This window comes from Indicator indicator, chromosome 3 (genome assembly GCF_027791375.1).
Source record: "Indicator indicator isolate 239-I01 chromosome 3, UM_Iind_1.1, whole genome shotgun sequence".
Classification (NCBI taxonomy): domain Eukaryota; kingdom Metazoa; phylum Chordata; class Aves; order Piciformes; family Indicatoridae; genus Indicator; species Indicator indicator.
Genome location: NC_072012.1, coordinates 32241818 through 32255135, shown reverse-complemented (window position 1 = coordinate 32255135; position 13318 = coordinate 32241818). Strand labels below are relative to the sequence as shown.

The 13318-nt window shown below is 36.9% G+C and overlaps 1 protein-coding gene across 1 annotated transcript in view; it reads left to right on the top strand.

Moving 5' to 3' along the window:
• The window catches only part of CPED1 (cadherin like and PC-esterase domain containing 1), a 142388-nt gene that overhangs the window by 75590 nt on the left and 53480 nt on the right, over positions 1–13318 (top strand). Inside the window, exon 16 of the mRNA XM_054399458.1 lies at positions 1130–1298. Within this exon, the coding sequence (XP_054255433.1) occupies positions 1130–1298 (169 nt within the window). The remainder of the gene's footprint in view (positions 1–1129; positions 1299–13318) is intronic.

Sequence of the window (13318 nt, the reverse complement as noted above, 5' to 3'; positions counted from 1 at the left end):
TTGGGAAGGACAAAAGGTATTTCTTCATCTTGGTCAGTTACCTCAGAACCAGAGTACTGGCTTATTTACGTACTAGCCATTACTGAGTGGATAAAAAGCAGAGCAGGGACATCTTAGCCACTACAGAGCTAGTTTTGCTTCACAGCATGAAGCACCTATGCAGCACACCATCTTTTGACAGGTTTTTTGACCTAAAATGTCTGGTTATAATCAGTCTATACAGTTTTAACTGATCTAATGTATAATATGTTTTCTGTATTTTCAGTAAGAAATTAGTCTTCATAGAATCATCCAGGCTGGAAAGGACTTCTGAGATCATCAAGTCCAGCCATTTTGCCCACTCCACCAAGTCTGTCCCTTCACCCTATCCCCAAGCACCACATGTCCAGGATTGGTGATTCAACCACCTCACTGGGCAGCCCATTCCAGAGCCCAACAACCCTTTCTGTGAAATCATTTAGAAAGAAGCTTTCTAAAATTCTTCCATCCAACTTTTTAGTGTTTTAATGTTAACCACCTTGGCGATCGGCATGGATACATGTGAAAAACTCTTGAGATTTCTTCCTTATGAAAGGAAAACAGAATAGCAATATGTTCTTTACACTGAAAAGTCAAAGCCCTGGATGTGCAGGTTCTGTATCTTTCAGCATTTCTTATTTCCTGTCCAGCTTTGCTCTTGTCTGTCACTGACTGTAACTTCATCACATCTGGCTATTGGACAATTTCAATAGCTAGCTGACACTTCTGATCTTGTTCATCTCCTTGATGACTTCACCATGGCCTTGATAATGCCAGGAAACATTGTCCCCAGTAGTTTCATTCACTGATTTCTCGTTAGAATTGCTGCCACTGCCACTGAAACCGTTTTCACTGCATTTCAGTGACAGTATTTAATTTTTGTGAAGGAATTGAAAATTGTAAAACAAATCTTATTTTACATAGTTTTGTTGGGTTTGTTTTTTGTTGTTATTGTGTTTTAAAATCGTATGTATATTGTAAAAGAAAAAAATATGTTAGAGATAGAAGCTTCAAGGAATAAGTAAAGTTTAGCTGCCATAAATAAAGCAGTACAAATATTTATTTCTTTATTATCTTTTACCCTTTTCTTTTTTCCTCTTTTGCCTTCCAGCATTGCTAACTACCCCCTTGGCCTTGGACTGAACAAAGTCATCATTCTTGTTACAGATGGTTCACAGCCCAGTCCTCAGGTTGTGAGCAGCTACAAAATCACAATTTATCGAGAGGACCGTCCTAGTCTGCCTCTGTTTGATGACTATATGATGTGTGGATTTGTGCAGGTATTGTCTACCGATTCTTTTGCTATACAAATCAATAGTGGATTTAACTGGTTTCTGTTTATGCAATGGCAAAAATTAGGACACAAAGGCCAAAGCTGGTATAGAGTCAGTTTTGGTGAGATTAGAACCTGGGTTCTAAATGCTGTGGGTGCATGAAATACAGCATTTACACAATGTTTGGGATACAACAAGTCAACCATAAGTACCTGTTACATTTACCATAAATTTGAGAGTTTCAGGTTAATTAATCCTTACTTTGGTCAGAAAAACCTTATCCATCAGAGAGCTATTGCCTGTTCATGAGAAAACTGTCCCTCCATACCATGCTGTGGACAGACTGCAGTTTTCATAACTATTTATCTATGACATTGGAGCCATAAAAATCCTTTTGCCAGGAAAGATATTTGTGATGATAGTGTATTTATCAGTGTTCGAGACAAATGCTACTGTATAATTTATGAATGAAAGATGTTTATTCTAGAAGATCAACAAACACAATGGAACAAACCTACTGATGATTCTGAAGGAGAGAGTGACTGTTGCTTACATCATGTTTATCCAAATATAAGTTTGGGAATACAAATAAATTACTCCTAACAAATCACAATCCTTAGGAAGCAGTGGGCCTCTTGAGTGAAAAAAACAGAGTAGAAGTCTGATACAGTGGAAAAGGAGCTGGGGAAGGGGAGCTCAGGCTGAATTAGAACAAAATTGAAAGAAAGATAATGAAAGAAAAGAACAGCGAAGTTTTCTGTTAGTGAAACTATGGTGATAAAGATAATTATTAAATAGAAAACCTAGGACACAGGCTTGAGCAGAGCTGTTTGGATTCCAGAGTATGAGGACTAAATGTTGGTAGTTGATATAGTGGACAAAGATAAGCCAGTCGATTCAAAGAGGGAAGTGACATGGTAAATCATAATCAAGGGCAATGCTTTTGTCAGTGGGATCATTCTAAATATCAGAACACCCAGGAAGAATAACACAGCTAATTCTGCAACCAGGACCTTTCAAACCATAATGTTGAAACTCTCATCCATGTTCATGTCAAATTCCTAATTCTATCTCTATTTATCATCTTTATTAACATCTTTATATATTAATACAAATCCTTGTTGTAAAACCTTTTTCCTTTCCGTGGTTTCATACTGCAGAAGAGGTTGAGAGAGCAGAGTGGGAGAAGGCAGAACATTTTATGTGATGGGAAAGATCAAGAGGTAATTATTTTTCTTGAGGAGAAACAATCACTGGGGATTAAAACAGGAGCGAGAGTGATTATAAATGTTGGTAGCAAATTGTATGTTGACAATGATTACCTCAATCTGCAAATCAGAACTGTCAGAGAAAAGGTATATAGTAGTCACAGCCTACTGTCTACTGATCTGATTACCTGATTATGGTGCTGTCTGGCCCTTTACCTATTCATTTTCTAGTCTCTTACATTATTCTTACAAGCTCAAAAGGTCAAGAAATATCTTCTTGCTCTTTGTACTGGCTGAGCAGTAGTCTAATACTTGCTGCAGTAAAGCAAATATGGAAAAACACATATAATATGTAAGATTTCAGTTCAGGGGCACAACAATTTGCCTGCAACCTTAGTATGAAATTGCTTTGAATTAGCATGAAAAGGAGAGCAGCAATGGGTTGAATTTGAGTTATATTAGTCAGAGAATGCACTGGTTGGAAAGATGTGAGGAAAACTTCTCTCGTTGCCCAATCTGGAGCATGTATCTGGGTGTAAAACCAGGAATTCAACCTCATACACATCCTCCCACACTAGAGTTTACCTTGTTGTTAATGTTTTATGATAGCATTTATGAGATTGACTATGAGTCTTTGAAGCACTATGAAGGCAAAGAGATCTAGAATGATAAAAATGAAAAGTGTTTTTAGAAGTTTCTTTTAATTGACCTCAGTTTTCTGCTCATCCGTGAATAATTGCTCTCTAATTAATATAATTGTTCAGACCTAGGGAGGACTTCAGGATTTTAGAGTAAAAGTGAGATGAAAAGCATTCTTGTGGTATCTAGTGAGGGCTATGAAGATACAGTATGAGATTCTAAAGTATGAAATTCTAAACTAACATTTCTTGTTTTTTTACTATGTTCAAGTAAAACTTATCAAAGACTGCATTAAAAAAAAACAACAAACAAACAAATAAAGGCTGGGACTAGAGATAGAAATGGCATTCTAAGACACTGAAAAACCTGCATGTCTTTTCCCTATTTGCTATCAATACAAAACTCAGGTCTTAAATGGAGTCATTACCTTCTGCTTTTCATACCAGAGAACATTATGTGCTCTTGCAGGGTGGCTTAGTGCACTCTGATGAATGGCATGAATGCTTGTTCTCTTAGTAAGAAGACACCTGTTTTAGGAGCAAAAGGATAAATACAGCATGAACTGCTGGAGTCTCCTTTGGACACTTGACTAGGCACAACTGGGATCACACATGGGGAGAAAAAGGTCACTGACAGTGGTGTGGTCTTTCTCACAGAATGCTGCAGTTAAGATTCTAATCCAGCTGCCTCTTTTTCCTGAGTTTCTTTTATGTTTAATCCCACTAAGATATTCAGGTTTCACTGCAAGATGATACTACAAGGAAGGTTACAGTGTAAAAAAGTGTAGGATGTTGTTTCCAGTATTCTAACAATTCCCATGCAGTCGAATAATCCTGCATTAATTTAAAGGCTATTGAGTTAAAAAGTGTGTAATTTCAAGCCTTGCAGCCCCTAAAAGGAAAAAAAATACTGTCCTTTCTACCTTTTGATAGCAGCTATAATATCCTCACTAAACTAAATTAGTAAGTAATTAACTGTGGCGTCACCATAGCACCTTCAGCAGTTTTGGTTGCCTTTCATTGTCTGCTCTTCATTCTGACAGTATTGCTTGGGCTGCAAATGGAGAGATTATCAGTTTGCATTTTAACTTAATTTTGTGCAGTTGGTGACAGTATTAAAATTAAGTGTCCTTGAGAGAAGTGGTGCCATTTCATTACCACCTGTGAAGCTGTGATACCAAGACAGGCAGAATTCCAAGCCAGGAGCAAAAAACAGTGAGCTGTTAAGACAGTGATATCAGCATTACTCTCAAGTGAAAGATCCCAGACTATGTACACACTGTCATAAAGGACAAAATATTGTATCCATTCTTGCACTGCCCATTATCTTTAAAATGCAAACAGATTTAGATCTATCTATGCCTCAGTTGAATGGATGCTACCTCTTTCTTTGTTAATCTTTACCTAGTTGTAATCATGGAAAGTAGCTGCTGATGTGCTTAGGGAACCTTGTTTGACACTGTGAACTTTGGTACCTAGAGTGCCCTGCTGTCACATGCTTTTGTTTTTTTGGTTTTATTTGGGTTGGTTTTGTATTTTAGTAATACAGTTGGTGGGGTTTTGTTTGTTTGGTTTGGAGTTTGTTTTATTTTCCATTTGCATTGTGAGTAATGCGTATCATAATGTGTATCATAACGTGTATCATTCTTTTTGTATGTTTGCACAAAATGTGAAAAAATACTTTCCAGAATCAGTGCACTGAGTGGGATGATGCTCTGTCTGCCCTATCACTTTCTCATGTCTGAGAGAAGACTTACAGAAGAACAGCTTTAAAAATTTTCCTCATTTTTGTAGAATAGCTTATTCTTAAGTACCATTATGTCTTCATTTTTATAAGCCTTTTTATCATACTCATTTTTTAGTGTCCAGATAGCATTAGAAGCCAACAGAACTGATAATGAGTGTTCCTGTGTGATCAGGTATAGGTGACCCTGCTGTGGCAGGGGAGTTGCACTAGATGATCTTTCAAGGTCCCTTCCAACCTCTAACATTCTGTCACTGTGATTTCTCTTTCTGTCTACTAAACTTCCATTGATGAAAAAGCAATTAAGACCTAGGCCTAATATGATAACTATATTTAACTTTAATCTTTGAGGGATAAAGATATGAAAACCCCTTAGAAAAGAAGAAGCTTTAAAAAAATCAAGCTAATTTAATTTGTTGTGTTATGTATGATATAAGAATACATATATTTTTTTAATCTCAAATTATAAATTTCCCAAGGAAAATAAAGTATTTTTACTTCATTTTGAACTGGGTGATATAATGCCTCTCATACTGGATAGTGGAAGTAAAACCTGTCAGTTATAGAAACATAAATTAACTGCTTTTATGAAAAGATTTCAAAGAAACTTCCAAATATTAAATAATGTAAAATAATAATGTATAATAATAATGTATAACAATAACAACAACAACAATAAAAAAAGCTTAGTGTGATCCTCGTTACAAACCAACCCTCTTTTATGTCCTTAGGTAACTGCAGATGCCATGTGCAGAATTAGGTTTTGCAGTGCTTGTAGCTACAACTTCTTGGCAGTTCTGGGTTTGAGAAATTGCATCTCTGGCACTGAATACACAGCCTAATTATATCAGCAACCAGACTGTGTCTTATTTGCAAATTCAGCTTACTTCCTTTTGAAGAGAATAAAATAACACCCATTATAGGAGCAATCAGGTGTTGCATTTTTTGAGCTTTCTCAGATCTAGACCTGGTGAGAATATTTTCAGAGGTTTTGATTTTTTCAGAGAACAACAAAAAACACCTCAAACTTATAATAAAGTAGTTTGAGTCTTTTTTGTTTCTTTCTTTTTTTTTTCCTGACGTTTACAGCTTCCTCACTATGGAAGAACAGATATAAAGAAAGTAGATGCTTTCATCAAAAGGAGATGTTTTTATTTAAAGAAGGCTATTTTATTAAAAGAGATTAAAATTCAAAATTTATATTGGCATAACTGCTAAATTAGAGATTTTAGCTATTGTGTAGTCCAGAATACAAGGAGGGAGTGGCTGGGACAAGCAAAAAGCCCACTTACTATTAGATTTGAAATACTCAAACTTGTGCTCTAAATATTTGTCAGAAACACAGGTGAGAGAGCATAGTATTATAGCAATTTTTTTCCAGGAGCAATGCCAACCTAAGCATCCCTTTCTCTGCCTGCAGCTACTCGTGTAGGGAGAACTTTTTTCTTAAATGAACTAGTTTCTTGGGTAAGGTTCCCAATCTTGGGGAAGGTTCCCTTCCCCTCCCCAAGGGAAGGGATAGATGCAGGGGCAGGAACAAGCAGCTGACACAGGAGAGTGGTGGTAAGTGGTGCTTAAGGCGCAGCTTTCTTCATGAAAGAAATTTACATTGATATTGTGTTTAAAGCTCTTGCAAGTGATTAGTTGTAGTTGTGCAGAAAAAAATTGGTTTTAAATAAGCAGAAATTGTAGAAGTTATTCGTGGATGAAAACATAAAACACTAGAAATGCATTTGCATTGCTTTTAATCTGTTAAATTACTTTGGCTTCTGTGCTTGCAACCTGCTCCTCAAGAAAACCGAAGCAGTATACACATAACCTTGAGGAATAAATACATAGCAAGCAATACATTGTTAAATTGGAGGCATTTTAGGTGAAAGTTGCAAAACTCTTTAGAGAGCTAGAACAGAGAGATTGCCATAAAAAGAAAGGTGAGGACTTATATCTTTAACTGTATGCCAACAATTAATTCAATTAATTGTTCAATTAATTTCAGGGGAGCAATTCCAAATTACACTGATGGATTACCTGCTCAGACAGAAATATATAGCTAAATTATCTCCCATTATATAGGCCAGGCAATGTTATTCAGTGAATTCACTAGAGTAAAACTGCTGAAATTGTTAATAATTTGCCTAAATATTGATGGTCAAACTCCAGCTCAGGAAAACCTGGTAACTCTTTGAAGAGTGTTTGAAATATTTAAAGATCACAGGATGAATAATCACCATTCACTGTATAAAGTGGACAAATTCCTTAATCTAATAACACAACTTGGTGTTTCTCAAAAGTATATTTATGAAGATTAGAAGGTAGATGTGTAAATAATAAATACACTGAGCTAATTTGCAAGTAGCGGGTTAATTTGTGTGTATATTTCAGAACAAAATTTACAGAGTCAGCATAGTCTGGCTTTGCCAAGATCTGTACCATTGGGGAGAGAAGACTTGCCATGTTTTCTTAATTATAGCAAAGAATTTTGTGATGATTTAAAGCACTGTTTTCTAGATGAGTCAGAGGAAAAATTAACGAATTTGATGGAGCTTCTTTACATTTATACTCTTCTGTGCTGATCTTCTTTTGGATCTCAGCATCAGAGATGTGGATGTTAGGCTAATACCTGGATCAATGGCCAGTATCTTTCTTTAAACAAAGGTCTCGAAAACTCAACAGAGGATAGGTGTGTCCTTTGGGGGAGTTAATGTAGCGCTCTGGATTTTCTCTAGAAAACAAACATTCATTTTTTTCACCTACAGAACTGACTTCATGCACTGACTGCACTATTATCTGGTAATTATGAGTTCTGATAGTCAATGTTCATTGTCAGACACCTGCTGGGCTCTAAACAGGCCATAGAAAGAAAATGGGTACACTTAGAGCATAAGGTAGGAAGAACCAGCAGAAGAATGTGTCTGACTGTTCTTCTACTTAGGTGTCTCTTTTTCTAAGCATGGAATGAAAATGTATTTGTTTTACAGTTTTTTTTCTGTATCTCCAGTAGCTGTGCCCTACGAGGACCACCGGTGTGCTCTCCAGCATTTTGGAGATGCCATGTTACAGAGCTCAGACTTTGAAACTCAAGTCTGTGTTGGCTCCAGGTCCTTGAGAAAAGCATGTAATCTTCCAGGTTGCTGCATTTTGCCTACACTCCTGATTTTATAATAGCTGTGCTTAGTTTTCTCTATTTAACATGTTTAACATGTGATGCTAGATTAATACCAGATACCTCCCAGGAAGTGTTTCTGGAAGTATCAGGCAGAGGCTGAAAAGAGCACGCTTCCTTGCAGCAGTTATATTTGTCATTATTATGATGCATTGTACATGGGAAACAGAGTGTTACACACATAGTGATGGCTAACTTGCCACCAGTGCTTTGAGGCAATCCATGTGAATGCTGTGTTAATGACTCAGTGATTCAACAATTTTGAGCTACTAATTACTGAGATGACACCAACAAACTAATTTTGTTTGTGATCATTATTCAGAGAAAGTATTAGATTGGTATAATAAGTAGCCACTGAAGAGACAGAAATTTTTAGGCAGCTTTCATCTTTCATTTTTTAATATGCTCCCTTTCTTTGGCCAGCATTGTTGCAGTTAAGGACTTCTTAAATGAGGAATCATATAACTCTTTATCACCACTGAATTTATTGACACCAGTTACTGTTTGTAGAACCTCCTACCTCAACAATAGAAAATTTAGTATCTCCATCCCTTCCTTTTCCTTCCTTCCTTCCCTGTTCAGCTTAGCACAGTGTTAGCAGGAACATCCCACCATCCTAGATACTCAAGTGACTCCTGACTTGAATGGGATTTTTTGCTACTCTGGTGCCATAAAAAAAATAAATAGTCACTGGTATATCATTATGTGAGGAAAAAAAATGTAAAAGATGAAGCTCATTGATCTGACAGAGCAATTTCATTCTTTTGTGTGTTCATTCTTTTTGGTGTGTTCAGGCTGTTCTCCCCCTTCATATTATTACTGTTGTTATCCCATGGGTGTGCATGACACCCATGGAAGGGAACAAATGATGTTCTTGAGAATTCATACTTACTCTTTAATAGCTGTTGGTCTTTATTCCAGAGGGAACCCAGCTTAGCCATCTCAATCACCATGGTGGGTCAAGTTCTTGCTTTCATGCTTTGCATTTTGTACGTTAACTGTTCTAAGTCAGAGTGTAGCCCATAATTTTTCCATGCTTCCATTTCTAACTGTGCAATATCAGGATATATGAATTAACTCCCCATTAGAGTGTAAAGCCTTACAAGTATTTGGATAAGCCACATAATTAAGAGAACTGCAAAATATGAGTTAAGGAGATCTATGTGAGCTCCAGAAAGTGCAATGGCATGTTTAAAAGTAGACTAGAAGAGGGTGGGAAGAAGAAAAGGTCATCCAAAGTTTCTGAAACCTCAGTGAAATATTTATGTTTGGGTAAATAGCTGTGTCAGTGTTTGCATTCTGTCAATGCACCTGGTTCAGGGAAAGAACGTTCATTAATTATAAATACCTTACACTGTGTGACAGCACACAAAGTGTTACAACCATGACAAGACTGCCAGTATATAAGCCACAGACAAATCAGTACAAGCATATTGGCATAGTATTTGCAAAATACATGTTGCTCATGTAACTGTTTGTTGTTTGGTTTTTGGTTTAGATTTTGGTGTTTTGTTTGTTTATAAATGGTCTCTGCAGTTTGCACTGGGGCAAAAGTTGTTAAAGGTTAAAAGTCAGCAGCTTTGTGTGACAGACTAGGGCTCTGTGATACCTCACTTACCTTTTTTTGGTAAATGTTGGCATTCATTAAATTGCTGATGTGACAGCAGTGTGCTGGCTGTGAGCAAGCTGGTGCAAGTACAGGGAACAAACAAGGTGCCACTGCTGCATGGCCACAAGGGCAGTTCAGCTCTGTGTTAGTGTAGTGTCACAGTTTCTGGCACCTGAGCTACCTGCAAGATATTCTGTCATGCTTATAAACATATCATGAAGGGTGCATGGTAAAACTTTCTAGAACTAAGTTTAAGGCTTACAAAACTTGCATGTTGCTTAGTGCACAATTGTGCAATCGTGCCTCAGCTCTTCCAGTTATGAGAGATTCCAAGCAGACTGTCATTTGGATTTAGTAAAAGCTTCTCTACCCACTTTTGTGATGTTTATAATAGTATAATAAAATAAAAATACCCTTAATTCAAGCCCTTTGAACTGGGAGAAGACTGCCATTGACTTCAATGTACTTTGGATCATCTAATAATTCTGGTTTGGTACAATAAAATCAAAAAAGGTAGTTCTGCAAGTCAGCCACTTGGTGCAATAGAACCATGGAGACGAAGTGATTTATTGCTGTGCTGCGTAAATGCCATCAGCTCTTCCAGCTATATGCTCACAATGCATACTTGAAGTTCACATAATTTTCCTTGTCCATGATGTTAATAAAGAGGATGTAATGTGACTGAAATCCTGCTGCGGGTTTCATGATCTGGCATGGAGGTTTGATCAATTTTGTTTTTGAAAGAGCCAGGGATGCCATGGCATCATGCACTTTCAGGCTGCCCCATGAAAGCTGGGAAATGGGATAATCCCATGTCTCAGTGAATATGTGAAACAAAATTGAGAGCTGAAGGTTTTACTACAATATGAGGAAGTCCTTGCATTCTGGGCCTGTCCCAGATTAAGTGGAAAATTTGATCATCCTTGTTTAGAAGCTTGAGAAATGTCATGCTTTGTGAACTAGAAAATCATAGAAATATTTGTTATATTTCATGTCTCTAATATCAGTCAGAAGTAGTTGTGCCTAGGTCACAGAGTCATAGATGTTTAATAGTTTAATCTATGAAAATTTGTGGAAAATCAGAATTCAACTTCCTTCCTCAAAGTTCAAGGGGCAAATAAGGAAATCAGTGTTTGTGATTATTTTAGGTCGTTTTTCAATAGTTCCTTCTTGTGGAATGTTCTAAACTGAGATCCAGAATAGAAGGCTGTTTAACTTCTTAGCTGGTTAGTCAGATTCTTTTCTGTATACAGTTATAAATGTAACAGTTTTTACTGCTTTAATGAGTGCCAGTATTGGCCTATATTGTGCCCAAGTAAGAAAACGAAAGCTTATTGCATGGCTAATCATAGTTTAATTAGTCTGATTTTGTGTTTCTTTAACAATCTAAAGAACAATAAAATGAATTACTGTGCAAGATGAGACTAACACCTGAAGGACAAGCTTCTGCCACAGTCAAGAAGCCAGCTACTTTTTCCTTTTGGAATCAAGGTAGATATGAAACACAACCACCAATATATAAAAAAAGAAAAAAATAGACTCGGATTTGATGCACTTTGCTTTGTAAGTACCTTCATGGAGAAAATCGGGTTCAAAATACATATCCATTGCAGTTTCTGTAGCTGCAAAATTGTTTGTATCCTACAGAGAACTGTTATTCTCTTTACCTAGCCCCTTACAGGTTGTGTTTCAAAGCTAAAATCCAGGGCATTCACTATTGACAGTTCAATTGCTGTATTCTTTTCAGTTCACCTCATACACTGCTCTCAAATTCACCAAAAAAGTGAAATAGCCTGTTGAATTTTCCCCTTGATGATACTACAATAGATGTGAAAGAAGAGCCTTTAGCATGAGGCTTCCTAAGTGTTAACAGATCATCAAAACTGGCAACAACTGTTGTTCCAAGTATCATAATCTGCAAGAGGAGGGCCAGCAATTCCACAGTGATGAGAAGAGAACACTTGGTGTTTGAGCTGTGGTCACATTTGCCTTTCAAGTCATTTGGGCCTCCATAACACACTTTGTGGGAGAAGAAAGCTAATGCAGCTGCCTTCGCTAATCAGTCAGTATGACCCAGCCCCTCGGGGAGGCAGGCAAAGGCAGATACATACCGAGACACACAATCCTTGCTGATTAACAGTGAAAGCTGGTAAAGTTACTCTCTAAGCCTGTCTGGCCCATCAGCTCCAGAAATGTAATTTAGATGATTATCTACATGCCCATTAAACCTTGTGACCCATTGCTAGTCTGTTTGAAGTTTGCGTGCTTAAACTTGCTAATAAGAAGAATAGAAGGATTAACTCAGAGGTCATGAAATAAGAGAACAGCAAAGATGACAAAAGAGCATAGAAAAACTTCCTAATGCATATATTTGGTAAGGAGAAAGAGCTACAGTACAGATCATCTCAGTAGATAATGTTACTTTATGGAGCAAATGAGCCATCTGGAATTCAGGCCATTACAATGTTGTGGGCTTTTGGGTTTTTTTGTTTGGTTTTGTGTGTGTGTGTGTGTGTGTGTGTGTGCTTTCAAGATATTTTGTTTAGCTGCACAAATGTGTTACCTGTGTGAGAAATGTTGTCAAGTTAGGCGTTCAGAGAACATGATGCAACATATTGTGAAAGAGAATGGAACAACTGGTCTATGACAAGAGTTTCTGATTTTGTATGTAGATATAAACAAGGAAGCATTTAATTTAAATCACTTCCAACCAGGTCAGAATCCAGGCCAGCCTTGTTCCCTTTAGGGTAAGAACCTCCAGCCATTAGAGGTGATTATAAACTGAATGATCATCAATGAAAATCTTATCCAGTGAATGTGCTTTTTAATTAGACAAACTGAGATTAATACAAACATTTACAATTACCTGCATAAATCAGTCAAAGGATTTTGCAGTTAAAATAGTGACCAGTTAAAACTGAGTTTGTAGAGAAAAGGTGTGATTTGTGGCAGAAACCAGAATGGAGTCCATTGGTAAGGGTGCCTTGGGGGATCTGCTAATTACTGGAAGAAAATGAGCTTGAACTTTAAATGGAGTCTGAAGGTCATTTACCTGCTTTTGCATATACTACCACCTTTGGAATGAATACTTGGCCTTTTGCAAAGACAGTTAACCTACCTGCAGGAAAAACATTGGTTGAGGACGTATTTCATGGTAATTCAAAGAAGACAAAATAATCTTATTAGTGTTATGTCTGAATTCCTGCATTTTGTAGTGTGAGATGTCTTTATAAAGAATTGTGGTCTGCTTAGGAATACTTTTGGTGTGCTTATTTATTCATGTGATTTTAGTTGCTATCATTGTGATTAAATATAGTTCTGTTTCTCATTTTACTGTGTTGAATCACGCATATTTTCCAGCTGGAGTCTCTGTGCATCTCAGACTCCTTTCATTTCCATGCAAAACTCTGTATGAGAGAGGCAGAATTATGGCCATGGGGGGAAAGTGGAACAGAATTCAGTGCTGGGGCAATTAATTTTAGAATTTGAGACTTTTTTTTCCCAGTGCTTTTAGTAATTTTTCTTGATGGCTGATATTAGAGTCTCAGATACTTTCTCCTCTGAAGCTGATGCCTGTACTTTGTGATAAAATGTGTCAATTTAAAAAATCCACTATAAACATCACACTGAAGCTACCTTGCACTTCAGTTTAAAGTAGTCACCA